Source organism: Hippocampus zosterae, chromosome 8 (assembly GCF_025434085.1).
Source record: "Hippocampus zosterae strain Florida chromosome 8, ASM2543408v3, whole genome shotgun sequence".
NCBI lineage: Eukaryota > Metazoa > Chordata > Actinopteri > Syngnathiformes > Syngnathidae > Hippocampus > Hippocampus zosterae.
This window is the reverse complement of record NC_067458.1, coordinates 22187490-22212831: the sequence shown is the minus strand read 5'-3', so window position 1 is coordinate 22212831 and position 25342 is coordinate 22187490. Positions and strand designations below refer to the sequence as shown.

Below are 25342 nucleotides of genomic sequence, written 5' to 3'. Positions count from 1 at the left end.
CCACACGCACCCATCACACCCACCTTGCCCTGCGAGATGAGGATGCCGCGGAGGGTGTCAAAGCCCAGTGAGGGTCCCTGGCCCGTTTGGCCCAAGCGCCCCTCCAGGTCAAACATGGGAATGCAGGGGCAAAAGAGCTCGGAGATGTGGTGCAGCAGGAGCAGCCGGTTCCTCAGCGCCATGATGGAGATCTCCTGCAGGTGGTTGTACTCCATCGGGACCTTGGATTCAAACATTGGTCAGGGTCAACCCGTGATGTCATTTTTGAGCAGTGGTTCACAAACTATAAAGAGTACTGCCTCAAAATATAATTTTTTCTCAGAGTACATTTTGAACATTTTTTTTGTCATACCACTAGAGGGAGCCCACATACATTTGTGAATCACAGAGCTCAACCTCCGAGTCGTCGTACCTGTGCGGGAAGCTTGCCGGCGTTTGTGGGCTTGCTCGTGGACCAGGCGAGCGTATGGGCGGAGCCGCATGCGACCCGGTTGATCTTCTTGCCCTGCAGCGCCGCCACCAGTCGCGGCCTCTGGATGGCGTTGGTGGTGCCGTCGCCCAATTGGCCCTCGTCGTTGTCGCCCCATGTGAACACCTCTCCTGAGCCCAACAGCACATCGATGCAGTAAGTGAGAGACCTCCTCCAAGGCCAAACATCTGTCTGACTCGCCTTGGACTACAATATTAATTTTCAGATGTGAGACCCAAAGTATGGACTTGGCTTTGTGCTGATGCAGCTGCTTTAGAGTGCCTCGTCGTCATAGTGTGGATATAAAACCCGCGATAACCTAATGGGATATATCTTGGCCAATGGAGGCTTCAAGCAGCTATATTTTCACAGCTCAAACGTGTGTGGGCAACAGAAAGACGCTGGACAAAGTCGCATTCATTTTTCCGGGGCATGGCTCCACCTACCATCCTCCGTGCAGCACACACAGTGCAGTGATCCGGTCGCAATGGCAATGACCTTCTTCCCCTGGAGGCCTTGAACCTGCCTTGGCCGCCTTACGTGGTCATCGGACCCGTGTCCCAGTCGATGGTAGTCTCCTTTGCCCCTTTAGGACACACCCAAACACATATGAGTTCGGTCATTGGTAACTACGACGACGGGGGCCGCGACGAGGGGACGTACCACGTGTAGACGGCTCCCGACTTTGTGAGCGCCACCGAGAACTGTGAGCCGCACTCCACTTTGACCACACCCACGCCGGTCAATGAATCAATCTTAAAGAGGGGGGGGGGGGGAATGAGATGATAGATTTTGATGATGAGTGGCTGTCATTAAATACCACCTTGGGAAAAAAAATGAACCCTTAGCTTTTAGAATCACCATTCTGAACGATAGTAAAATAAAGTAAACGTGACATACTTTCATGGGTACTTTGCAGCCGTCGCTGCCTCCTCGGCCAAGTTTTCCATAGTCGCCGTCGCCCCAAGACCACACCATGTCGTCATCGGTCAGGCACAGGGTCTGGGCGTCGCCACTTCCGCAGGCCACGTCGATCACCCTGTGGCCCTGCAGGGCGTCCACCTGCGTAGAACATTACGGTAAGGTCTGCTGAATCGAATAGGTCACTGCCCAACTTGGCACTTGAATGACCAGAATGTCACACTTGCATCCCTATGCAGATGTGGAACAAAATGCTCCAAATTTTGGTGGGAACAATGACATAGCATGATTAGCATGAAATGGTACCAGCTTGGGCTTCAGCTGGTCCTCGCTGTCGCCGTGGCCGAGGCGGCCATAGCGGCCTTTCCCCCAAGTGAAAAGCTCTCCGCTGGCCGTGATGCAAGCGCTGTGCGCCCCTCCCGCGGCGATATCCACCACTTCCACTCCTCTCAGGGACTCAATTACGCGAGGACGATCACAGGGGCTGAAGGAGGAGAAAAAAAAAAAAATTGACCAATCATCCCTGTTGCTGGCCCCCCCGCTCATCATTACTGACAGTGCGGTTTATCCTGCATTAGCTAATCTTGTAAAATTCCCCTAGGTTTCTACCTGGCATTTTCCCCCACCTTCTATTGCCGTGGCCTAGCTTTCCATCTTCCGCCTCTCCCCACGAATAGACCTCCCCCTCCGAGGAGAGTGCCAGGCAGTGCTTTCCTCCTGAGTTGACCGCCACTTTTCTGATGAAGACATGCTGGATGGACTCCAGCAGAGTCGGCGTGGACACCGACTCGGTACCGCCGATACCCAGTCGGCCTCCGGCGCCATACCCGGTGGCATACAGCTGCAATAAGTCCGGAGTTACAACATCAGGCGCCATGTATGCGGCAATTGAATGTATGCAAACATCGGGACGATACAGTGGCGTGCATCTTGACTAGATTCCATTTAAAATGAAATGTTAGATCAACTTTAGAAGGTTCCCAATGTTCCATCTTGTCCAAAGTTGCCATAGTACAGGGGTGTCAAACTCATTTTTGTCATGGGCCACATTTTAGCTACCGTTTCCCTTGGAAAGCCCTGATGACGGAAACCAAAAAAGTCAATAATAACGGTTTATTCAATTATTGTTTAAGTGACTGTACTGAGGAGTTTCGTGACACAAAAAAAATGCGAATGATATGTCTCTTATTAGGGCGGCCCGGTAGTCCAGTGGTTAGCACGTTGGATTCACAGTGCAGAGGTACCGGGTTCGATTCCAGCTCTGGCCTCCCTGTGTGGAGTTTGCATGTTCTCCCCGGGTCTGCGTGGATTTTCTCCGGGTGCTCCGGTTTCCTCCCACATTCCAAAAACATGCATGGCAGGCTGATTGAACACTCTAAATTGTCCCTAGGTGTGAGTGTGAGCGTGAATGGTTGTTCGTCTCTGTGTGCCCTGCGATTGGCTGGCAACCGATTCGGGGTGTCCCCCGCCTACTGCCCGGAGACAGCTGGGATTGGCTCCAGCACCCCCCGCGACCCTAGTGAGGATCAAGCAGTTCGGAAGATGAATGAATGTCTCTTATTTATTACATAAGAGAATTTGAAATTTTGGTCGAGATTTTAGCAAGCATCATGGAAGTTGACATGTTTGATTTGCCTTCGCGGGCCCCATAAAATGATGTGGCGGGCCAGATCTGGCCCCCGGGCCTTGAGTTTGACACCCATGCCATAGTACATAAATGTGTTTTTTTTTTCTCCATCAAGATGTAGTCCAACCCACCTTTCCATCGGCAGTCACGGCAAAGAGCGTCTGCTCGCCTCCAATGAGCTGCACGGGCCGCAGCGTGGCGAGGGCTTCGGTAGGCGTGGGCACTTTAACCTTGGCCCCCTCTATGCCGCCGAGCTGCCCGCGGTGGTTGTGCCCCCAACCGTAGATGGTCCCGCTGCCGCCCGCCGAGAGCGTCCAGTCGTCGGGCCGCCGGTTCATCCACTGCACCAGCTGCTCGTCGTGCTCGCGCTTGAACAGCTCGTGGCTCTCGTGGAGCACGTTGACGCTCTCGTGATCGGCCATGAGCTCACGGATCTTCTTTGTCACCTGAGAGGGAACGTGTTTTTTTATTTTTATTAAATTATTATTATTATTTTTTTTTAAACGAACGTTATTCATGTAACGAAAACATTTTCATTAATATCATTGAGACTGTGTTTTGTTGTTGTGGATTCTGCTGATTTTGTGTTTATGTTTGCAAAATGAACAATTTTTTTTTTTTTTTTTTGCAATTCGAAGACAAAACAATAATAAACGGCTTTCACTTATTGTTGAAACTCACCTCGTCCAGAAAGGGTCTGGGCAGGGAGGTCCTTTTATCCAGCGCCACAGCCACTCTGGAGGCTGTACAGTAGCGGCGAAACCAGGCCCATTTGTGTGTCTCAGCACAACACGGCAACGTGTCCAGCTCCAGGTCACAGGCGAGAGCCACCAACACCTGATGAGGAATAGTAAGAATGCATTTTTATTTTTTTTTGAAAGGCAACTTTTAGGACACACAAGGACAGCGGACAACGCAAGGGTAACATCAAAGTGAAAAAATAAAATAAAATAAAATAAAATAAAAAGGATGCGGCACATGCTCAGACCTTGAAGAAGGGGCTGTGGAGGAGCTGTTTCCCACCCCGGACGATGGGGTCCTCGTACTCGTACTGCCTCTGCAGAGCCTCGGGAAGGCCCTTGACCAGGGCGGCCAGCGCACTGCCTGTAAAGCTCTGAGGGACAGACAAGGCCCGAATGAAGTAAAAACTACTCAAGACAAATGGAAGTAACACAGAATTTGGATCAGGGCTCATCCCATCTGCTCGCTGGCTCACCACGGCGCGAGCCTCGCCGTCCGTGTCACCCAGCAGCCTGTTTATGTTGATGGATTGCCCAAATTCTGTGGTCAGAAGCTTTCGCAGTCTTTGCAGGGCCCACATTCTGTGTCCGGCAGCTGTGCAAATACAACACGACAAAAGTTAGAAATGTGCGGTGTGTAGACCACCAACACCACCAACTGCCGGACAACTTTGGGAGTTTCACAATTGGATGAAATATAATTCATTGCGGGGCGGCCCGGTAGTCCAGTGGTTAGCACGTCGGCTTCACAGTGCAGAGGTACCGGGTTCGATTCCAGCTCCGGCCTCCCTGTGTGGAGTTTGCATGTTCTCCCCGGGCCTGCGTGGGTTTTCTCCGGGTGCTCCGGTTTCCTCCCACATTCCAAAAACATGCGTGGCAGGCTGATTGGACGCTCTAAATTGTCCCGAGGTGTGAGTGTGAGTGCGAATGGTTGTTCGTTTCTGTGTGCCCTGCGATTGGCTGGCAACCGGTTCAGGGTGTCCCCCGCCTACTGCCCGAAGACAGCTGGGATAGGCTCCAGCACCCCCCGCGACCCTAGTGAGGATCAAGCGGCTCGGAAGATGAATGAATGAATGAATGAATGAATGAATGAATAAGTCATTGTGTGCCGAGATCTAAAACAATTCAATTGGACCCTCATCAATTTCTCCCATTGAGAGGAATTTCAATTCCGTGAATCCCTTCCCCCCCCCACAGCACGCACAATGCTGATTGAGTTCATACCCAACGCGCTGAGCTGAGCACAAGCTGCCAAGGAGGCGGCGAGACGAGGCACGATGCTCCTGTTGGAGGCAAAGTTGAGCCTGAAGTCTAGTAGACATGTCACCAGGTCCATGGAGGGGCAAGATAAGATGCAGCGGTCTGAGAGCAAGTCTTTGGGACCTGCAGACAAGAGGATCCACATTCAGTGTGCGACTGTGTAGTATTTCAATGTTGTCGTTGTACTTGTCTACATTTTTTTTTTTTTATTGGGAATCAGTCCAGGTATCTGTACTTATGCTTGCGTACAGAGTGTGCAGCCGTTTTTCCCATCCTCCGGCGTGCGTCAGTTGCGAGATGTGGCCTACCTGCAGCGGGCATGATCGGGTACACCGTGAAGCGCCAGCCCCAGCCGTTGACCGAGCCGTCGCTGGTGAATTTCCACTTGAGCTCGTCGCCCGGGATCCTTAATTCGCTGGACCAGTCTGACCACTCGCGACCTAAAATACACAAACCCGTACGGTTTTAATGAGCCCACGGCAGACAACCTGAGAAGGTGAAGTTTGGATTTCAAGCAGACGGCTGACAATGTGTAAAAATAAATGAATTATTCTATGACGTCATTTTTTCTTCTTTTTTTTTTGATAAAGAAGCCCATGTTTAAAGAATATTGTCTTCTGACCTGATCTGACTGACACAATCCTGTTGGCTCCATCCATGACCGTCAGCGGGTCGTGCCGTCTTTCAGTCGAACATTGTCGGTCAAACTCTATCCGCAGACCTTCGGCGCCTTGCGCACAAAAACAAGTTGAGCGCTCGATCCAGCTGGTCGGGATCTCAAAGGTTTATCTATTTCTTTTTACCGGGGATCTTGACGGTGCCGCTGGTGGAGGTGTCGTCGGTGTAGGGGTGGCTGCTCTCCACGACGACGGGCTGCGAGGACAAACGTCCGCTTTGCGAGTCAGTGGCCACGTCCTCCAGTTCGGTGACGCACAGTTCCAGCAGCATGTCGGCCACCTGCTCGCAAAAGACGCGTATCAGCAGACGTACGGCGCTACCTTGACTTATCTGTCGAATTCGCTCCACGGCGAATGAAAACAATTCATTGGAATTCCTTACCTGCGGGTACGCCGTCCCCATGCCGGACAACACGGCCGAGAGCACCTCCTTGCCTTTCTCCCCGGAGCGACAAGACACGGCCAGCTTAAGCAGGTCCACCATGACTCGGGTGTCGTCGGGCACGAGCAAGCTGGAGAATTCGTCCAGGTACTGAGGCTCTGGGCCCACCACTTTGCTTTGGCTTTCAGAGTCCTGCTGACAAAAAAAAAAAAATGCACATCTTATTGACATTTATTTACAATACACCAATGTACCATATTTACAGTACATTTTATGCATCTACATACATTTTACATAACTTTAAATACATTTCTAAGGAATTCTACTATATTTACTATATTCCGGCCAATTCTGGACCAAGTCTGAAAAGACGTTTAAAAACGTCTTTGGGAGTGAATGAGTTAAAGATGGACTTACAGTGCATTTGAAGTTCTATAAAGCTCATATTTAATGCCTAGAACATGCCTCTTTGGTCTTTGCCATGGTTTCTGCGATGATGCTGGCGGCTCCCGGGTCATCTGTGACGGGGATGAAAGGACGTGAGGATGCGCCCGAGGCCGAGGGAGTGATGGCAGACGATGGCGTCACGGCATCTTCTGAAGAGGGAACCTACTCGCGTGCGCCCACACACACACACACACACGTACACAACAAAGTAACATCAACAACAAGCTTGAATAACTGAGTTTTTTTTTTTTTTAAACCAAATGTACAGTTGCGTTCAACAGTATGCAAATTGTAACGTAAGCTCTTTAGCATGTCTTCTTGCCAAAAGATTAGCTCCATCCACACATGGCTTAGTGCTGTGCGGCTATTATTTTGAACACAAATGAATCAACGGGGCCATATCGTGGCTTTTGTACCTCGCCCTTCTTGTCTTGCCAGGGATTGGGGCTGACCGGCGCCTCCAACTCCGGCGTGACGGGAGGCCCTTCGTCATCACTGACGCTGGATGAAGACGACAAGTCGAATGGAGGCACGGGGGAGCTGGAAGGACGTTCGGCGGGCACGATCATGCTGGCTGGCATCAGAGCTCCCACCACCGCGTCCCTGGGAGAGCACAGAACAACCACGGTCATTTAAATGTAGGTAAGGGGGCAATGACACTTTTCACATTTATTAATCGCATCACTTGGAACGTTGGCGTGGTTTTAATCAATTACAGAGAGTGCGTTTTAAGGCAAAATTAAATACAGACAGTCGGCCATGCTTAAAAAAAAAGAAAAAGAAAATCATTGACGAACCCTGCGCAACAATTAAGTGGCGTTCGATGGTGGTCTTTTGAGGTTCTTTGCAGCAAAACATACCTAGCATACATGATCTGGAGGGCTGAGAGCACATGAGAGAGGGCTTGCTGCTTGGCCAGGTTGCCATCCAGACTGAGGAGAATCTTGGCCAGCGATGGTCGATTGGGCTTCACGTTGCTCTGACCGATCATTTTGTTGCTGGCCGCTGACGGGTCGCTGTCTGACTGGACGCCTGCCGGGTTATACAAAAAAAATAATAAAAATAAATAAAGAAACATCGCCAGCTGTTACTAAACTATCTAGTGCCCCCTGGTGGCGAGAAAATAAAACAGCATTTGGAAGCGGGTAAACGGGTGAAAGCATTTCAAGCAGGGCTGGGCTAAAGTTTGAGCCAATTTTTTTTCTTGTTTAATTCGAATTCATTTTAAATAAAATGAAATAAATGAGAGTAAATTACTTTTCAATTTATCCACAAATGAGCCGGCTCCTTTGTTCACCCTAAAGATTCAACAGGGGCCATTAAGCCCAAACGTTTGACCACTGCAGATGTACAGGATAGAGCCTCACCGAGATAAGACGCCCCCAGCGAGTCCCTGGCGGTCTGGAAAAGGACCGGCTCGTGCACGGAGGGCGTAGTCACATCAACGGTGGTCCAAGCCACGCTGTGCGAGGAGCCGCAGGCCACCCTGGTGATCTTCTGGCCCTCCAGACCTTGCACCAGAGTGGGCTTCCGATTGACGGTGGTGGTGCCGTTGCCCTGCTGCCCGTGGTCGTTGTCGCCCCAAGCGTATACCTGATCCGTCAGCACGCGAGAAAATTGTGGATGTCAAACCTGCATTTTTTTTTCCCGCCTTCAAATTTTCTTCAAATTTTCAGGCCAGTCCAGAAAACAATTATTCATTGCATATTTTGACATCTACTTTGTTTTGTACAAAGTGAAGCTCTGTTTGTGTCCTCCTCATAATAAACAGTGAGGTGCCACTCGGTCACAAACATCCAATTGTTTGTTGTATATTTTTAGCTACAGCTTGTTTGTATTCAGTGACAAGCAGTGATGCTGCATTTTCATGCTTGCACTAAACATCAGTGGCGGTTCGTGATCACAAATGCCACAGCACCATACAAACCTGTCCAGAATCGGTAACCGCCAAACAATGCAAGGCTCCCACTGCGACATGGACGATCTTTTTGCCTCTCAGCCCCTCTACCATTTGGGGCTTCCGCACATGGACATCAGTTCCGTGGCCCAGTCGGAAGTAGTCCCCTTTGCCCCTGTGCGTGCGGATGGAATTACAAAGCGCTTCAAAACCAGGACATGTCATGAGTTCCGCATCATATGACGGGTCCCACATTACCAAGTCCACACCACGCCCGATTTGGTGAGAGCCAAGGAGAACTGAGCGCCGCATTCAATCTGGCAGACGCCTTGCCCGTTTAATCTTTCAATGTTCTGGGGAATGTTGCATCCTTCGCTCCCGCCGCGACCGAGTTTCCCGAAGTCTCCGTCACCCCACGAGAACACCAATCCTGTCGAGGAAAGCAGATTTTAGCCTGCTGCACGTCCGATTTAAATAACTGCTACTTTCCCAAGCACAATGAATACATACTTCTGTCAACTGATTTAAAAAAAAAAAATAAATAAATAGTGTCGTCCTCGGACAAAGACATTCCAGTGTAGTCTATTCTTGAATAAATGACAATATCTTTATTATTCATTCATTCATTCATTCATCTTCCTAACCGCTTGATCCTCACTAGGGTCGCGGGGGTTGTTGGAGCCTATCCCAGCTGTCTCCGGGCAGTAGGGGGGGGACACCCTGAATCGGTTGCCAGCCAATCACAGGGCACACAGAGACGAACAACCATTCGCACTCACACTCACACCTAGGGACAATTTAGAGTGTTCAATCAGCCTGCCACGCATGTTTTTGGAATGTGGGAGGAAACCGGAGCACCCGGAGAAAACCCACGCAGGCCCGGGGAGAACATGCAAACTTCACACAGGGAGGCCGGAGCTGGAATCGAACCCGGTACCTCTGCATTGTGAAGCCGACATGCTAACCACTGGACTACCGGGCCACCCAATATCTTTATTAGTGAGCGCTATTTCGTTTGAGACATTTAAAGGCGAACCTGCGGCGAATGAATATGATCAAGTCTGGGAATCTTAAACAGAACAAGGCTAAACGGATTTTCATCGTCTCTTGATCACTGACCAATTCTAAGATATTCGATCTTTGAGGAATACCTTCATCAGTGAGAGCTAACGTTTGCGCATCCCTGCTACCACAGGCCACCTGGATCACACGGTGTCCCAGAAGCACTTTCACCTGGGTGCCACACACAACAAAAAAAAACACACCAAATGACACGATAATTCATATGCGACTGAAGCAGAAACGCCAAATTCCGCATACAAGTTTCGGTCTCAGCTGTGTCGTGTTGTCGCCGTGTCCCAGGCGGCCATATTCCCCCAGCCCCCAGCTGTAAAGCTCCCCGGAAGAGGTGATGGCGGCGCTGTGGGAGCTACCGCAGGCGATGTCCCGAATGCGCTTGGTCTTCAGAGCCTCGATCAGCCGAGGCTTGTCGCAGTTCCTGAGATGGAAAGCAAAAAAAAAATAAAAATAATGCGGAAAAGACCACAACTTTCACACACAAATGCACCGACTGGTATTTTCTAAAAAAAAGAAAGCAGACTTAAGCGGCCCGGTAGTCCAGTGGTTAGCACGTCGGCTTCACAGTGCAGAGGTACCGGGTTCGATTCCAGCTCCGGCCTCCCTGTGTGGAGTTTGCATGTTCTCCCCGGGGCTGTGTGGGTTTTCTCCGGGTGCTCCGGTTTCCTCCCACATTCCAAAAACATGCGTGGCAGGCTGATTGAACACTCTAAATTGTCCCTAGGTGTGAGTGTGAGTGCGAATGGTTGTTTGTTTCTGTGTGCCCTGCGATTGGCTGGCAACCGATTCAGGGTGTCCCCCGCCTACTGCCCGAAGACAGCTGGGATAGGCTCCAGCACCCCCCGCGACCCTAGTGAGGATCAAGTGGCTTGGAAGATGAATGAATGAATGAAAGAAAACAGACTTACATTCTGCTGAAGTGTCCCAGCTTCCCGTCATCGCCTTCTCCCCAGGAGAACACCTTGCCATCCACGGTGAGCGCCATGGCGTGCCGTCCGCCCGAATGCACCGCCACCTTCTTCACGACGTAATTGCTGAGGGCGCCGATCTGCCGCGGGATCGGGATTGTGCCGCTGGTCATACCGAGGCCCAACCTGCCGTTGGTGGCCTCGCCGCACGCGTAGATCTTTCCTTCCACCGTGACTGCAACGAATGATATTTAGCTCCGAGTGGGAAGATAAATAGGACGCGTTACGTCACCTACCTGCGAAGAGACTTTTGGAACCGCCGGCGACTTGAACCACGTTAAGTGCCGAGAGGGTTTCGGAGAAAGAGGGCACTTTGATCTGCAAAGAGAGAAACACCAGACCCGGATGATGATGATGATGCATATTCCCGGTTGAGATGCTACAACAAATATGTATCTATTTTGTTTGGCATAGCAGAACGAAGACTTTACGATTAGAATTTTGCAGAGCGCACCTTGGATCCCTTGAGTCCACCCAGCTGGTCCTTGTCATTCAGCCCCCAAACGAACACTTTAGTCCTGATGGTGGCTGACGACTCCAGCCCTGAAGATTTCTTGCGAGAAAGACTAAAGCAAAGAGGTCACAAGTTTTGAATGCAAAAACTACACTTACGATCAAAATACGAGTTGGCCGCCGCACCTTCCAGTAGCAGTTTTCTCATCTTCCTCTTCCTCGTTGTCTGACGCCAGGAAAGGGACGGTGGCCAGGTCCTCATCTTCTGCTCGGATGCGTCCCACAAGGGCGAGACCGTGAATCTTGCAGTCTATTCCGGAGCTGCGACATTGCTTGATGGCAACTTCGATGTATCTGTGATACTGAGGGGAAGCGTCACTTAAGTATACATTGGAACAAAAAACAAAATACCGTCAATCACCATTCATTTCATTCATTCATCTTCCGAGCCGCTTGATCCTCACTAGGGTCGCGGGGGGTGCTGGAGCCTATCCCAGCTGTCTTCGGGCAGTAGGCGGGGGACACCCTGAATCGGTTGCCAGCCAATCGCAGGGCACACATAGACAAACAACCATCCGCACTCACACTCACACCTAGGGACAATTTAGAGTGTTCAATCAGCCTGCCACGCATGTTTTTGGAATGTGGGAGGAAACCGGAGCACCCGGAGAAAACCCACGCAGGCCCGGGGAGAACATGCAAACTCCACACAGAGAGGCCGGAGCTGGAATCGAACCCGGTACCTCTGCACTGTGAAGCCGACGTGCTCACCACTGGGCTACCGGGCCGCCCAAACCGGAGCACCCGGGGAAAACCCACGCAGGCCCGGGGAGAACATGCAAACTCCACACAGAGAGGCCGGAGCTGGAATCGAACCCGGTACCTCTGCACTGTGAAGCCGACGTGCTAACCACTGGACTACCGGGCCGCCCCGTCAATCACCAATTCATCGTAATTAATTGTTGGAAAGCTTTTATTATTTTTTTTGTGTGTGTGTGTGTTTTTTCTACCAAATGTATCCCCTCCCCAAGATAAACAGCGGCTCCTTTTAAATGGCTGCAATCCAACCAACCTCAGTGCAATCATTGAGCAGCAGGACGGTGGTGTCTGTGGGGTTGATGTTAATGCTCTTTAGCTCCGTTAAGTTGTTCAGTGAGCTGCCACCTGCAAATCACAAAAGGGGTCTCTTTTCAAAATGTCATGTTTAATTGCAGGAGTAACACGATATCGATCCACACATTTTTCACATTTCAAAAGGTCAATTTTTACCCGATACCACCACCAGGGAGGGCATGTAGCTGCTGTCTGCTGGGTCCACGACCATCTTGAGCCGATGCACGAGGACGTCTGGGAAGAGCTCCATACGAATCCAATGCTGCAAGACAAAGTCGCATAGTCAACGGCAATGGGTGCCTAGGTGGCAGGGGGGGGGTCTATTTGGGTATGCCGTCTTACCTTCCCCTGCGAGCCGGACGACTGCCAGCACTGGTCGCCGGCTTCGATGAGTCGCGAGGCCTGGTTGACGGACGACGACACATTGAGGCTCTTGACAGCGCGCGACCAATCGTCAATGAGCATGCCGCGCTGGCTGCCGTGGTGCTTCTTCAGCTGCTTCCCCGAGCGGCCGCTGAAGGCCGGTGATTGGCCTGGTGAAAATTATCAGATGGAGGGATGATGTGATATGTGCAAAGAAATTTCATTTAAAGTGAAGGTATCACTTTATGATGACCAATTATTTTGAAAGGCTGTTATACATTTCAGTTCTTTCAAAATAAAATGAATAAATAAAGAGAAGGTTTGAAAAACATTTTTGGCTTAGGGTTAGGATTTTAAATGATTACTCAAATGTAGTTTTTTCCACTTTACTCAAGCAAAAAAACAAAAACAAACAACCCCCCCAAAAACACCCCACTGTGTTTCAGAACTCCTAATTTGGGGCATTTGTGCTTGCGCGTTTGACTAACCAGGCTCATTGATTCTGCCGAAGGAATGGCGGATGTTGTGCTTGCGTGTTTTGAAACAGTTTTCGCAGAAGTCAAAGTCATCGCAGATTCTGCATTTGAACCGGGCGCCGTTGATCGGGAACATCTGGCAGCCGTCGCACCTGCGATGAGAAAAGAGAGCAGACGTTTGAGGTGTGAAATTCACATTTTCTGCCCTGAAAAGATCGAAAATGACGTCTTAGATGGAGTTGGGGGGAAAAAAAGGGTCACGATTTAATGTCGCCCAATAATCTAGGATGCCAGCTTCTGACTGGGGCTCATTTTCTCAAAGCTCGTGCAGTTCTTCAGCATGGAAAAAAGGTCACAAAAAGGCCTTTCAATTCTGCGTATAATTAATTTTAAATAAGTTTAAAATGTGTGGCAGGTGTAAAAAAAATCACATCAAAATTCAACTTGATAAACAGAGTTTCTGTTGTATCCCAACCTGACTCCAGGGTGGACGCTGGGCACCAGTTCCATCTCGGATAGCAAGCCAGTCCAGTGCGACTGCTGAGGGAAGTCCACAATCACGTCCTTCCCGTTGGCACTGAAAGCTGAATCAGAGCCACAAAGGTGTTCCATTACAGCCATTCTTCTTTTGTTACAAATCACCGTTCTTCAAATTTGAAACGTGGCCTTACCTTTGACAACGCCAACGCTCCTGTGGGTTACGGACCCCCATTTGTATTTTGGCGTGGTGACTGAAGGCTTAACCCTTACTTTGTCGCCGATCTTTATATGTGAGGGAGAACTCTGTGGCGGGAACCCTGGAGGTGTTGACAGAGACGATTCAAACAAATCATTCAAGGCAGCTAACTTGAATCAGTGATATGCAGCGTCTCGGGTTTGTCGTGAGTCCCCAAACTCAATTTCGTGAACCGAATATACGTAAGTGAATCATTTGACTCACTCGTGTTGCTGGTAAATCTGCAAATTTGATTCCATGAACGGACACAAAGAACAACTCCCGGTAATTCAGCTGCGTTTTCAGTACATCCGTGAACACGCGTCGACGAAGCAAAGCAGCTCACCAAGCAGCTCGATGTGGATGTAGCGGACCCAGTAGGTTCCGCCTTTTTGCTGCCAGTCAGACTGCACGTTTAAATCGTGGAGGCCGTCGCGATCCAGCTTGATGACTTTGCCCACGTCGCCGTCGTAGACTTCCTCGTACGTTCGGCAGCACTTGACCATCATGCCCACCTGAAGGGAAACGCTCACGTCATCCACTGTTCGCCATAATCGCGGTCGGAAATCATCCCCTTACCTGAATATTCTCTCGGACGTAAACGGCGTAGTCGTCGTTGCTCTGGAAATCCGATCGCTTCTTAAACATCTGGCTTTCGGTCACCACTACACCCGGAGGCTGTGAGGGGAACAGGTAAGACGTAGTGATTTGTCCATTTTAAGGACTGGTTGTTTTCATGGAGTCATGGAACTTGAATTAGTGAACCCAGAAACTGAATCATTCATTCATTCATCTTCCGAGCCGCTTGATCCTCACTAGGGTCGCGGGGGGTGCTGGAGCCTATCCCAGCTGTCTCCGGGCAGTAGGCGGGAGACACCCTGCACTGGTTGCCAGCCAATCGCAGGGCACACAGAAACGAACAACCATTCGCACTCACACTCACACCGAGGGACAATTTAGAGCGTTCAATCAGCCTGCAATGCATGTTTTTGGAATGTGGGAGGAAACCGGAGCACCCGGAGAAAACCCACACAGGCCCGGGGAGAACATGCAAACTCCACACAGGGAGGCCGGAGCTGGAATCGAACCCGGTACCTCTGCACTGTGAAGCCGACGTGCTAACCACTGGACTACCGGGCCGCCATAAACTGGATAATTGCATTAAAAAAAAAGTAAAATATTAAAAATAAAATCATGTTGGTTTATTATTTTGTTCAATTTTATTTCAGTATTTTTCTTCTCATATGGCACAGTGTTCAGGACATTGCATATGTGGGAGTGCAGGAGTTGTAACCCGTTTCACCGCGACGTTGATGTGATGTATTTTGACGCCCGGAACTGATGATGTTCTATGTATTTAAACACGTGACCATGTTTTTCTTTTTTCATTCATTCATTCATTCATTCATTCATTCATCTTCCGAGCCGCTTGATCCTCACTAGGGTCGCGGAGGGTGCTGGAGCCTATCCCAGCTGTCTTCGGGCAGTAGGCGGGGGACACCCTGAATCGGTTGCCAGCCAATCGCAGGGCACACAGAAACGAACAACCAACCACGCTCACACTCACACCTAAGGACAATTTAGAGTATTCAATCAGCCGGCCACGCATGTTTTTGGAATGTGGGAGGAAACCGGAGCACCCGGAGAAAACCCACGCAGACCCGGGGAGAACATGCAAACTCCACACAGGGAGGCCGGAGTTGGAATCGAACCCGGTACCTCTGCACTGTGAAGCCGACGTGCTAACCACTGGACTACCGGACCGCCTTTCTTTTTTCAAACTTTTTTAAAAATTCAATCAAAAGCTTAATAAAAAAAAAAAAATTAAATAGTTTTGGAAGGGAAGAGGCAAAAGTAAAGTGATGGCATACCACAGCAAACACAGGCTCGGCCTCTTCCAGCTCCTCCAACACTTCCTCATCGGAATCTTCGTCCGACACGGTGTCAGCGTCCGATACCTCTGAGGTGTGAACGTCAGGATGGTCCAGCAACCAGCCCACCAGAGGCTCGACACCTGAGGAGAAGGGGAGATTCAAATGAGTCTGTAGCATTTAGGGCTGTGACCCCCCCCCCCAAAAAAAAATCACAAACATTTCAAGCAGACACGGACGGCGCCGGCGGTAAACCAGAAGTGCTCCTAACTGTTTCTGGTTGAGTCTGCCACTTCGGACAGTAAAATGATCCAACCGACAACACGGGCCGGTCCTTACCTGGTACACCCGAGGCGCTGCTCGTGGTTCCTGACAACGACTTCAATGCGAACTCGATGTTCTTCCGGGGGAAGCCCATCTCCATCAGCTGCAGGACGATGGGGAGAGGTGGAACCGGCGAGGTCTTGTGCTTCTTCTGCTTGGGCGGCCGGACGTGCTGCTGCTGCTGCACGGTGACGGGCGTGGTGGCCTCGCTGGAGCTGCTCTCTTCAAATAGCGGAGAGGACGGGTGGGCCGATTCCACGGCCAAGTACTGACACACGGCCAGGGCTGCGGCCTACGAGGCAACGCGATGGTCAACATCGGTGGTGGGAAGGAACAAAATGTAAAGACTTCCATCTCACCTCCATCTCCCGCCGGTCAAAAATAGCTTTGATGGGCGACGGTTGAGTGGCGGCGGATATGAGCTGCTGCAGGAGGATCATGGGAGGAAGAGGGCCCTCGGGGGAAAGTTCTCCAACGTCTGGAGACGACGCAACCGCATCCTCTGATGAACAAGAGTTTCATATAGAAAAAAATCTTTCGCAGCCCATTTCGGGATGCTTTGATTTTAAAGGCCTCCTTTTGCTTGTATGTGGAAGAGGTGGCGGCAAATTTGCAATTCTATCATTTAATTGTATTTTTACTTTTATTTATCACTTTCTACTTTCATGACGATGTTCGATGTAATGTCACACACATTACATCGAACCGTTTTACTTTTCAATGTTTGACAACCAATTTTATTCCCAGTATTTAAATCTTTCATTTTAAATGATTGTGCAGCGGTTGACTCATTCCGATGTCCGCCTCACAGCACAGAGATCGTGAGTTCGAATCCTTCCCGTGTGGAGTTTGCATGTTCTCCGCGTGCTCGTTTGTAATAAGCACGTTGAACTTTCTGCCATTGCGTAAACTGCACCCGGAATATACATTATTTTTTTACCAAATACATTTTTTTATATCCGGAAACTTAAAATGCACATTTTCATTAAACGTTACGATGCCACCGTCTCTCTTACCGCTGTGGTTGGGTCCGATGTCCACCACGGCTGGCTGAGAGAGGATCTGACGCAGTTTGTCCTGATGCGAGAGGAGCGCCCGTGTGGCCTTGAGGATGTACAGCCTCAGCTGCTGCCAGCGCAGCAAGTGGATATCCACCTGGTCCGCTGAATCACACCGCACAGAATTTTTCATCATGCTGGTAAACGATGGACGTCGCAACGTATAGCCCAAAGATTTTGGTCGCGGTAAAATAGTCTCTCAAAAAAGTGGGCTAATTTCAGACGCACCTGTAAGGCCTCGACTGAGGCACTTCTTCATACGCTGTTTCTCCAGTTTGCTTCCAGCCAGGCTCACCAGCTGAGCCCAGACTGCCAGCATGGGCTCGGAGAACGGCAGGTTCTGCACGCTGAAGGATACCGCGGGACACTAGGAAACATTCAAATCCAAAAAGGAATTTAAAACTTCATTCATAAGAAGGACCTTGGCTTATTGTGGAGCGCTGAGAGGACATTGACGTCTCCCATACCGCTTTGAGGTGACCGAGGAGGCACACTCGGCTGTTGCGCATTTCATGAAACTGCGCGGTGATGCGTCCTTTTGGCGTGATGCGGGTGACGGTGCCTTCGCCGTATTCCTCGTGGACCACCTGGCCGCCGAGACGCAGGCGGCCGTCAATTCCTCCAATCACGGCCAGTACTGCCATGAGGCTGCCAACCCTGGGACCATCGGCATCTGGGAAATACTCCTCCAGGAAACTCTGAATTTAGGAGGCGGTAAACGTGCGAGACAGAATTAAAATAGCACCCAGTAGAGCAGTTTTTTTTTTTGTGCCAAGGCACATCTGTGATCCAGCACATCAAAATGAGTCAAGCAAAATGACCGATAATTTAGAAACGGGGCATAATTGTTTTTTTTGGGGGGGGGGGGGGGCATAAAAGGGGGAAAAAAAAAAAAAAAAGGAGAATGAACCCAGCTTTCCAATCTGTATCTGACCTTACTCATTATATTAGTGTCGTGAATTACAGTCAAATGTTATAATTCAAATCCACACGATGGCAACAAAGCAATATTATTTTTATTCGGCAAGACGTTGGCCTGTACAAAAAAAAAAAACAAAAAAAAACAGAAGTAATTAAACCTTAACGTCAAGATGTCACTTTTCATGAAATAATTATCTTACCGCAATTCACCCACAAATTTAGTTTTACTGTGTGTGAAATTTATTAATAATAATAATATCGTACCGCTTCCGACTGGCAGCTGGTCATGACATCTCCGATGGAACTCAGCTGAGCGTTGATGTACTCATTGATGAGACCGTTCCACTGGATAAGTGAGTGCAGGGTACGCAAGACTCCCACGATCTCCTCGGCCAGCGTGCTGCTGTGAGTGGCCGTCAGGGAGGCTTGAGGACGGGACTTTCTGCGTCGCAGAGAACCCTCTGCCCAGAAGATGGAAGAACTTTAAAACATAAAGAAAGAATAGCCCGAGCATGTGCCCTGGTGTCCACTTGGAAAATTGCACACCTCTGAGCAGGGGCAGGTCCGAGGAGCAGGTACTCAGTAAGCTTCCCAAGAAGCCAAACAGCTTCTCCACAAGGAACCTCATGTCTGGCAAGCGCTCCAGCTTGTCCCAAGAAGGCAGCACGGCTTGCAGGAGACGCAGAGCGAGGATCTGTAAAGGCACACAAGTTGTGAATACACAATACAGTCCGGCTATTTGCAAGTCGTGGGGACCAGGCTGGCCCATGAAAAGTGAAAACCCGATTATAATTAACGGCCATTGGAATTAATTGGGTCACTCATAAACATACAAACACTGTAGATCAGGGGTGTCCAAACTTTTTGCCAAGGGGGCCAGATTTTATGTGGTAAAATGTAGGGGGGCCGACCTTGGCTGACATTCTTTACATTGAACAACAATATTGTTCAACAAATTTTAGTAAGCCAGTCTGTTTCACATTTCCATTTTTATTTTAATTTCAACGATCTTAAGAATTTCTTTTGGTTCATTTGAAACAGGTATATCACATGCAACTGCTTATTCACTTGACTTTTTCTTAAACAGAAGTCTCCTGAGTGCAAATTGATTGATTTGAAACATAAAATGTATCACCATGACTTTTTAATAGTCACAAAACCTTTGACTCGAACAACAGGGAAATGAACAAGCAATACACATATCCACAACTGCAAGGATCATTTGAAATATGACATATCAGTCAATATAAACACGGAGTGATGTCTTGTTAACTCGTGAGTGATGTCTCATAGAGTGCTACTGCCCTCTAGTGTCTAAATGCTATTACTCATTTAGTGAATGCTATTACTCATTTAGCCACTAGAGGGAAGCAGTACTCTATAAAACATCACTCACCAGTCTACGAGACCTCAGTCAATGCAACACATGTTCCATTGCGCCCAACCTGCGGCACTGATTTTATGACAGGGGCCGAGGGCCGGATGAAATTCGACCGCGGGCCGGATTTGGCCCCCGGGCCGGACTTTGGACATGCCTGCTGTAGATGCTTTCCACAAAAATATGTCAGTTATAGTTTCGTATAGTTTTTAAAAATGTAAAACAAATTGTGCACAAAAGTGGCACCTTGACTGAAGCACCAAAACAAAGGTGTCCAGAGGAACATATGACTAAATTAAGACACGAATAAGGGCAAAAACTTTGAAAAAGGAAGAAGCCGATGAAAAAGCAAGAAGAAAAGGCAAAAGCAGCTATTTAAAGGACGGCAAAGTAGTCATAAGAAGACAAAGACATTCTGGTGTGGAATATGAGGATGGCGCCCTCTTGCGGATAATGATAATACCTGAACATCATGTTCACATTTATTTTAATTTAAAAACAATGTTTTATCGAAATACCCGATGGATTTTCCTGAAAATATTTGATAGCTAAAGCCTGACTGCGACTTGACTTGCCCAACACAAATTGACTTGTCTCATTCGCAACCTATTTGAGGGTTGCCCGTGTGAACTGATCCCGCTCTGCCACTCACCTGTCGCTGCAAGGTGACCGCGCTGAAGGACTGGTTGCCCTCCACGATGTGGACGAGCAGGCCGATCCACGCAGTGGTGCTCAGTGTGCTGCACATTTGGGGCCTGAGTGCGATGCTGCGAATGAAGCCCAGCGTGCACCAGCTCCTGTGCTGCTCGCGGGATACCAGCCTATGCGTGTGGCAACCTGACGGCAAGCAAAGAGATGCGGCGATCAGACCCAACAACACCATTTATTTTTTTTTCAAAAATATTGACGGGCAAAGGTTGAGTTTACCCATCTTGTCATTAGCCGCACTTTCCACCAAGATCCTGAGGAGCCCGCAAAGGGTGCGCGTGGCATCCGTTTGCAACACGTCGGCGTAGATCCCAGAGGACAGCGCTAAGGTCTTGAGCAGGTTGACAGTGCTGGTGAGCATCATGGCTGTTGGATGGCTGCTCTTTTCCACTAGCTCGCCTTCTGGAACGATGACAGCAGAGTTTTAAATATTGCCAGCTCACTCTTTGAAAATTAAGTGAATTGAAAAAAAAAAGTCATTAAACATGGACATCCTGTGATACGCAGATGGCATTCATTTTCTGACATAGTTTTCGCGCTAATATAAGGTGAGATAGCACTAGTTTTATTATTTCGGCAAATAACGGAAGACGGGTACTTCCCCAAAAAAAAGTTAAAAGACGATGATGTGGGGGGTTGAGCGTACAATCTTTGTAAAAGTCAAGCACTGTACTGACCCGCGTCATCTTCCGTGTCAGAGTCCTCAGCGGCCGGCTGGGCAGCGGGTGGCGGCTCGGCCAGTTTGAGGTCGTACTTGCCCTCCTTCCCCATCCGATAAGAGTTGGTGCTGCTCGTGTCCCACTGTACTCGGATCCAGCCGTCCTCGCCCAGCTCGCCAATGACCCGGCCCAGACCTGGAGCTGGACCGTCCTGGATGCCGAAGAAAGTCACACATTAGGAACACACGGAAAGGAAAGGAAGAAAATGAACAAAATTCATTAAGTAATTATGCCCAAATCTCATACCTGATCTCCCCATTTCCAGTCCACCCCCCTCATGACCCGTGTGCCTATTTTCATCATGGCTGCCAGCTCCGGCCCGGAGGCGGGAACGGGCACGGGGGCCGCCTCCTTCCGGGACTCTTCCAGCACGGTGGCCGAGCCGCCGTGCGGCGACAAACTCAAGTCCTCATCGTTGCAGTCAGTGCTGGGTCCTGGTGGAAAGATTGCGATCATCAAAAATGAGAGATTTTATTCTGAAATTTGTTTCATTATTGTTAGCCACTCTAACATGATGCACAGTTGGAACATTAACACTGGGCTTAAATATAAGACACAAAATTAGCCTTAGCCTACGTGCATAAAGTCCCTGGATGGAGGACACCAAGACGATCTACTCACCTATGAGCCTGAGGATGCTCTGCGTGAGGGCCAGTATGCCCGAGTTGAGCAGGAGGCTCAGGCTGTTGGCGCCGTGCTTGAGCGACAAAATGTGTATCATGGCCAAAAGGAAGCGGGCCTGCGGTATGGTGCCAAGGCTCGGTCCCGCCGGGTTCTCGTTGGTGATGGTTTGCAAGGGAACCGGTTGCACCCCTGCTTTTCGGGAAAAATACAAATTATTGCATGGTATGCTTCGATCTTGACTTTGGCCAATCAGATGCAATGCAGAGTATGGCGTGCTCACCGAGTTCTTTGAAGCGTGCGCTTGCTTCGAGGAGGATGTTGCGAACGTTGTGAATAGCCCAAGAGTATAACTTGCCAAAAGTCACCTCCAGCAGCATGCGGTTGAAGGGAGGGATCAGGTCCACATCCTTCAAGCAATCGGAAAGAGGCTCCCTGAAGATCCAAAAGACCTTTTTAGAATGTGTCGAAACCATCGAGTGGGCAAATAAACATTCATTCATTCATTCATTCATTCATCTTCCGAGCCGCTTGATCCTCACTAGGGTCGCGGGGGGTGCTGGAGCCTATCCCAGCAGTCTCCGGGCAGTAGGCGGGGGACACCCTGAATCGGTCGCCAGCCAATCGCAGGGCACACAGAAACGAACAACCATTCGCACTCACACTCACACCTAGGGACAATTTAGAGTGTTCAATTAGCCTGCCACGCATGTTTTTGGAATGTGGGAGGAAACCGGAGCACCCGGAGAAAACCCACGCCAGCCCGGGGAGAACATGCAAACTCCACACAGGGAGGCCGGAGCTGGAATCGAACCCGGTACCTCTGCACTGTGAAGCCGACGTGCTAACCACTGGACTACCGGGCCGCCCGGCAAATAAACAGCCAAACGTTATCTTTTGAAGCACAGTTACCCGATGTTGGTTCCTTCCGGTATTACTCTCTGCCAACCGCACAGCATGGCATACTGCACCGATGGCAGCAAAAAGCTCTTGGAGGCCAACTTCAACATGGTGTCGATGCCCTCCAACCTCACTTCCGCCCTCTCCAGCTGTCAAAAAAAAAAACAAACAAACATTGATCTTGGTCTTCGCCTACGCTCGGCAACTACGGAGACATTTTTGATCGGTTACCTGTTTGAGGAGACATTTCCTCATTTTCTCCACATCCAGGGGCTCCTCCTTCAGCGCAAACTCCACGATTTTAGCCATCAGGCTGGACTGGGGGGAGGCGCCGCCGTGCAGGCTGTGCTTTAGCCAGCGGTACTTGTGAACATTGTCCACCGTGCTCAGAATGGGCTCCCACTTGTCCTGCTGTTGTGGAACAATACCATTGTGTCAGACTTTAGGAATAAGATGGGATGAGACAAAGTATTGATTTTAAAAAATATGGACACGGTTATTGGGAGATGATTACATTTTTTAACTAAACATTTTTAAACGGAAAAGAACGAATTATTTAATACATTCATTCATTCATTCATCTTCCGAGCCGCTCGATCCTCACTAGGGTCACGGGGGGTGCTGGAGCCTATCCCAGCTGTCTTTGGGCAGTAGGCGGGGGACACCCTGAATCGGTTGCCAGGCAATCGCAGGGCACACAGAAACGAACAACCATTCGCACTCACACTCACACATAGGGACAATTTAAAGTATTCAATCAGCCGGGCACGCATGTTTTTGGAATGTGGGAGGAAACCGGAGCACCCGGAGAAAACCCACGCAGGCCCGGGGAGAACATGCAAACTCCACACAGGGAGGCCGGAGCTGGAATCGAACCTGGAACCTCTGCACTGTGAAGCCAACGTGCTAACCACTGGACTACCGGGCCGCCCCTTATTTAATACAAGTGATTCAAAAAAGAGAGATACATTAAAAAACGTGGATTTTTCAGCTTAATTCGTATTCCACAAAAGCAATATTATAAATAAAAAAAATACCTTAGTAGTCTTGCTTGTGGGTGATTTCCGATCAGCTGCTGTTGGGCTGATGTTGACATTCACTTGTTCTTCGATGGTCCCTTCGTTCTCCAACTTTGGCTCTTCTACGTCACTTGACTTTTTAGGTACTGGAAGAAAAAAAAAACACAATTAAGAGCTTGCCAATTATGAACACAAAATCATTGAGTGAATTAACAGGGCACCCATGGTCCTTATGAGTGTGTTCATTTTGTATGTCTGTTTCACCGTTTGTCCCGTTCAATAAACGGCTGAAGGCGCACCGTAAGCGTGGCTCTACCAGGTGGCAGATGGTAATTCAACAAATTTTGAAAAAATAACAAGTGCCCCAATTTATTATATGTGGAGGTACAAGTGAATTTCATCACCACAACTACCTCTTTTCTTCCGTCGGTCTCTGATGAGCTTCTGAGCGATCCTGCGCCAACGCGGCTGAGAACTGAGTAGCTTCAGCTTGGACACGATGGACAAGTCGTTGCTCACCGCCGGACGCAGCTCGTTGAACAGGAAGCGCAGGCGCTCGATGACCGGGGCGCATACTTCTTTGTAGGAGCGGCCCTGCTCCTGATGGGTCTGAAGAAAACACCGGCGCTTTCAGTGAATGGTTTGCACGTCTCCATGAGCAACATGGGTATAAATATGAAAAAGAAACCTTAAAAAAAAAAAAAAAACAATGCAGAGATAAAAAATATACATATATATATATATTTTTTTTTTTACATAAAAAAATTTGGAAAATTTGTTGCGGGAAAATAAATCAATAAAAATAAAAATAAATAAATAAAAAATAAAATGTAAAAACAAAATAAAGGTACCCCCAGAATTTCACATCTGGAAAATGTGTTTATAAATGTGAAGATTTTTTTTTTTTTTAAATATGAAAAAATGTAAATGTAGAAATAATGTTTAAATCTATACGGAATTCACTTGGGAAAAAAAGAAAATATATTTCTAAATACAAATAAATTACCTATGGATGGGAACATTTTCTAAAAATACAATCAGATTGTGTTTAACCTCAGACAACTAATTTTTTTTAATGAAGTCAATCAACACTCCTCCTCCATCATCCCTACCTTGATCAAAGAACACTTTGCCTGGTAGACCATACGGCACACGTCAATAACCGATTTAGGGAGGGACCTCTGCTTCCCTTGGTCCACCTCCAAGGCACATTGACTGACAAGCGAGAGCGCAACGTGACCTGAGGAAAACAAAAATAGAAGACACTCTTAAAAAAACAAAACAGAAAACAACGAGCAGTTTGGTGTCCTGTTGCTTGGTTACCAAGGTCCTGATGTTTGAGCAAGCAGCAGAGCAACAGGCGGCCAACTTCCTCCACGGGATGCTCAGGTGGGAAAGTGATGGGCGTGATAAGATGGTACTGCTTACAGCAACGCTCTATTTGGCATAGGAAGTCCTGCAGGGCAACAAAAAAAAACTTGCAGATCCCCACACATGATGCAACAGTTTCAGTCACTTGGCTTTACCTTCACAGTGTGCTCCTGAGTGTTGTTGTCGGCGATGGCCTGCAGGAAAGGCTGCGCGTGGTCGCTCAGGGTTATCCGGCGAGAGTACAGCTTGGCTTTATCTGGCGCGGTGCTCCCCAGTGAGCTGCAGTGGTCCTCGTCCTTCTCCTCGTTGTAATTGTAGTGGATTTGGCTGGTCTGCAAGCCGCCGGAGAAGATGGAGGACTGCAGCCAGGCTGGGAAAAAAGTGTCAGAAGGTCAGGCTCAAATCCAACAGGGGGGTGGGGGGGTGATTTATTGCAATAAACTATTCATTGGGCGCACTTTTTTTCTTAGCAGTTTCAGTAAAGGCAATATATTACAAAGGGGATGAAGATAAACAAGTGAACCTACTGGCACATTCCATCTCCATGGGTGACAGGGGGGTGCTCTTGGCCAGGAAGGACGCGTGGAGACCCAGCAGCAGGCCCAGATTTCTCTCGGTATCAATGAGAGGCGATGACAGACTGCTGAGGTCCGGAGTGGTGACCATCTCCTGGTTTGGCTGTAAATCGTAAACCACGCTTTCAGTCATTTCAATCAATTTTTCATTGACAAGAGCCACCTTTCACATTAGAAATATGCTGAACCCTAAATATTCTCACCTCTCCGGATTTTTTTTTTTTTAAACCCTGTACTGGTATCCACTGTAAGACTAGCCTTTTAACTGTTTTTGTGATCCGGCCAAAGCAAT

The 25342-nt window shown here is 48.9% G+C and overlaps 1 protein-coding gene across 3 annotated transcripts in view; it reads right to left on the bottom strand.

Annotated features, from left to right (window-relative positions):
• The window catches only part of herc2 (HECT and RLD domain containing E3 ubiquitin protein ligase 2), a 47576-nt gene that overhangs the window by 5636 nt on the left and 16598 nt on the right, over positions 1–25342 (bottom strand). Inside the window, exons 26-83 of one of the 3 annotated variants that reach the window (XM_052073700.1) lie at positions 25003–25153; positions 24631–24845; positions 24428–24560; positions 24217–24344; positions 23518–23713; positions 23123–23250; positions 22317–22496; positions 22098–22234; positions 21469–21620; positions 21186–21377; positions 20811–20998; positions 20523–20715; positions 20065–20247; positions 19790–19974; positions 18306–18453; positions 18024–18220; positions 17306–17536; positions 17067–17205; positions 16797–16943; positions 16140–16282; positions 15796–16072; positions 15457–15599; positions 14165–14263; positions 13932–14100; positions 13542–13667; positions 13346–13454; positions 12883–13022; positions 12374–12564; positions 12188–12293; positions 11991–12082; positions 11105–11280; positions 10920–11031; positions 10702–10783; positions 10406–10640; positions 9741–9918; positions 9572–9653; positions 8679–8850; positions 8451–8595; positions 7891–8116; positions 7384–7555; positions 6940–7126; positions 6542–6685; positions 6077–6268; positions 5821–5974; positions 5640–5747; positions 5326–5457; positions 4982–5140; positions 4234–4352; positions 4006–4131; positions 3699–3854; positions 3149–3463; positions 2017–2231; positions 1697–1874; positions 1370–1531; positions 1133–1224; positions 916–1055; positions 413–600; positions 24–221 (exon numbers count right to left, since the gene is read on the bottom strand). In XM_052073700.1, coding sequence (XP_051929660.1) covers positions 24–221; positions 413–600; positions 916–1055; positions 1133–1224; positions 1370–1531; positions 1697–1874; positions 2017–2231; positions 3149–3463; positions 3699–3854; positions 4006–4131; positions 4234–4352; positions 4982–5140; positions 5326–5457; positions 5640–5747; positions 5821–5974; positions 6077–6268; positions 6542–6685; positions 6940–7126; positions 7384–7555; positions 7891–8116; positions 8451–8595; positions 8679–8850; positions 9572–9653; positions 9741–9918; positions 10406–10640; positions 10702–10783; positions 10920–11031; positions 11105–11280; positions 11991–12082; positions 12188–12293; positions 12374–12564; positions 12883–13022; positions 13346–13454; positions 13542–13667; positions 13932–14100; positions 14165–14263; positions 15457–15599; positions 15796–16072; positions 16140–16282; positions 16797–16943; positions 17067–17205; positions 17306–17536; positions 18024–18220; positions 18306–18453; positions 19790–19974; positions 20065–20247; positions 20523–20715; positions 20811–20998; positions 21186–21377; positions 21469–21620; positions 22098–22234; positions 22317–22496; positions 23123–23250; positions 23518–23713; positions 24217–24344; positions 24428–24560; positions 24631–24845; positions 25003–25153 — 9363 coding nt within the window. The remainder of the gene's footprint in view (positions 1–23; positions 222–412; positions 601–915; positions 1056–1132; positions 1225–1369; positions 1532–1696; positions 1875–2016; positions 2232–3148; positions 3464–3698; positions 3855–4005; positions 4132–4233; positions 4353–4981; positions 5141–5325; positions 5458–5639; positions 5748–5820; positions 5975–6076; positions 6269–6541; positions 6686–6939; positions 7127–7383; positions 7556–7890; positions 8117–8450; positions 8596–8678; positions 8851–9571; positions 9654–9740; positions 9919–10405; positions 10641–10701; positions 10784–10919; positions 11032–11104; positions 11281–11990; positions 12083–12187; positions 12294–12373; positions 12565–12882; positions 13023–13345; positions 13455–13541; positions 13668–13931; positions 14101–14164; positions 14264–15456; positions 15600–15795; positions 16073–16139; positions 16283–16796; positions 16944–17066; positions 17206–17305; positions 17537–18023; positions 18221–18305; positions 18454–19789; positions 19975–20064; positions 20248–20522; positions 20716–20810; positions 20999–21185; positions 21378–21468; positions 21621–22097; positions 22235–22316; positions 22497–23122; positions 23251–23517; positions 23714–24216; positions 24345–24427; positions 24561–24630; positions 24846–25002; positions 25154–25342) is intronic. The other 2 variants (XM_052073701.1, XM_052073702.1) reach the window with 2 other exon arrangements.